General features: G+C 38.8%; 1 protein-coding gene across 2 annotated transcripts; it reads right to left on the reverse strand.

The window, feature by feature from the left end:
- On the reverse strand, window positions 1-2041 carry LOC133672353 (E3 ubiquitin-protein ligase RING1-like). Of its 2 annotated transcripts, none has more exons than XM_062092739.1 (2): window positions 681-2041; window positions 1-259 (listed from the first exon to the last, which is right to left on the reverse strand). In XM_062092739.1, the coding sequence occupies exon 1, from the start codon at window positions 1906-1908 to the stop codon at window positions 721-723; it is 1188 nt and encodes a 395-aa protein (XP_061948723.1). In that variant the 5' UTR covers window positions 1909-2041; the 3' UTR covers window positions 1-259; window positions 681-720. The 2 variants fall into 2 exon arrangements, with proteins under 2 accessions (XP_061948723.1, XP_061948722.1); XM_062092738.1 differs by lacking the exon at window positions 1-259 and adding an exon at window positions 281-491.

Here is a 2041-nt window from a genome sequence, read left to right on the forward strand (position 1 = left end):
TATAATCATCTAAATATTTTAAAAGTTCATCATTCGTTATATATCAAACTTTTTACTTGGTAGCATGATTAGATATTTTTTTTAAGGTTATAAAAAATATCTGCAGCGCAACCACGGGTAAAAAACTAGTACAGTCGAAGCCTTTTTGAGGAAGGTAAAGACGAGCTTTTGTATGCTACTGGCTCCCAAATTACAAATTCAATCACCAGCACCGGCAACCAAGAGTGAAGCTACTGGATACATGCTTCTGATAAATATTCTGGAACAGTTTAAGGAAATGTTTCAGGTCCACTCTAAAAGACTTCTTTTCTATTTCAATATAGAGAGAAACTTATTCTTTCAAAGGAGCCAAAAAGGAAAAGCACACAAAAGGCAGTTCATCAGGACTACAACACAAGTAACAAAAGCCCAGATAGAAGGTGGTGTGAGACACCAAAATGGAAGTAAACATGACCAGAAATTGAGCTTCCAAAAACTTGACCAGCAGGAATCTGAGTGCCAAAACCACCAGAGCAACAGCGAACATGAACATAGAACCAAAACTACATTTCAGATCAAGACTTCCCAGTGTCCTTATGTATTCAAACTTCACTTTATGATTTTATAAATATTTAACTCAGTGCAAAATTAAAACAAGATAAGTATATATTCTAGGCTTCTTGATTCTGCTGTTCACTAACCTGATATGGTGAGACAACACTGCAAGTCAGAACTTGCTCCTCAGAAAGAGTGGATTGTGTTCTGGCTTCTGCTACATCTTGATGACAAGGATTTCTCACTAGTTGACAAAGATCTTTTCATTGAAATTGGCCCCTTCTGCAATGAACGTCTTATAGAAGAATTTTTCATCAGCTTGTGAAAGCCACCACTTCCCCTCTTCGTAGCGTTCTTCGATTTCGGCTGCTTTGGTTGCACTAATAGACTATCCGAGTTAGCTTGACATTTACCAGGAGCAACATTAGCAAGCACACTATAAATTGCAGAAGCAGTAGAGAAATCCAATGACACAGACCTCCTCACAGGTTGCATTTCTTCTTCTACCACCACCAATTTGTCAACTAAATCACTTCGTATCCGAGGATTCCTCGATATAAAGTGGTTCGAATTCAAGCTAGAGTTTCCAGTATTTGATTCATCTACAACTGGCAATCCACAGATGGTTTCTTCTCCATTTCTCACTTCACTGCTTCCATCTTCTCCTGCATGGTTACTGCTCATTAGTCCGGTGGGAGTATTATTCTCTGAATTTTCCATCTGGGGTTCTTCCCTCGAACTCAAATAACTTGTAGTAGGCACCGTTAAAGCAACTTGAGCATCAAAATTGTCGGATACAATCGGGGCACGACAAAGAGGGCAATTCTTGTGTGATCTTAACCATGTATCAATACAAGATATGTGAAAAGCATGACTACACTTTGGTAAAAGTCTCAGACTCTCATCTTCTTGAAATTCACTCAAGCAAACAGAGCACTCTGTACCATCAATCAGCCCTTCGTCTTTCTTAAACTTGAAGACTGTTATTGAGTCGATCACAGATTGTTGGAGACCTAAGAAGTTGATGTACCATATGTGGTGGTTGATTTCTGTTCCTTGATCTTCATCAAGAAAATCCTCTTGGGTGCCAAAAAATACTGGTAGACTTCTTGACCTTCTTGAATTTCGATGCCTGTTGTAGCAAAGTCTTGAAACTAGGCATAGGATTCCCAAAAGAACTACACCACCAAACACGCAAGCCATGATGATCAAGCTGGTTCTGCTTCCATTATTTTGGTGTGGGCTAGCAGGAACTCGTGGAGATGGTAGTATTGGAGGATCTAAATCTTGTTTTACCCCTTTCACTAATTGAATCTTGTAGTTTGCATACAAGTTCATTCTTGATCTTGGTAGTTTTCTTAGATCAAACTCCATTTTTTTTTCTCACAAAAACAGAGGAAACAGGGGATAGAGATGCATCTTATGTGTGTGGAAAATAAGGACCAACGAAGACAAGATGAGCGTCGGTTTACTTACAACCATAATGTATGGTCTTGAATTAGTGATA

Source organism: Populus nigra, chromosome 14, assembly GCF_951802175.1.
Source record: "Populus nigra chromosome 14, ddPopNigr1.1, whole genome shotgun sequence".
Taxonomy (NCBI): domain Eukaryota; kingdom Viridiplantae; phylum Streptophyta; class Magnoliopsida; order Malpighiales; family Salicaceae; genus Populus; species Populus nigra.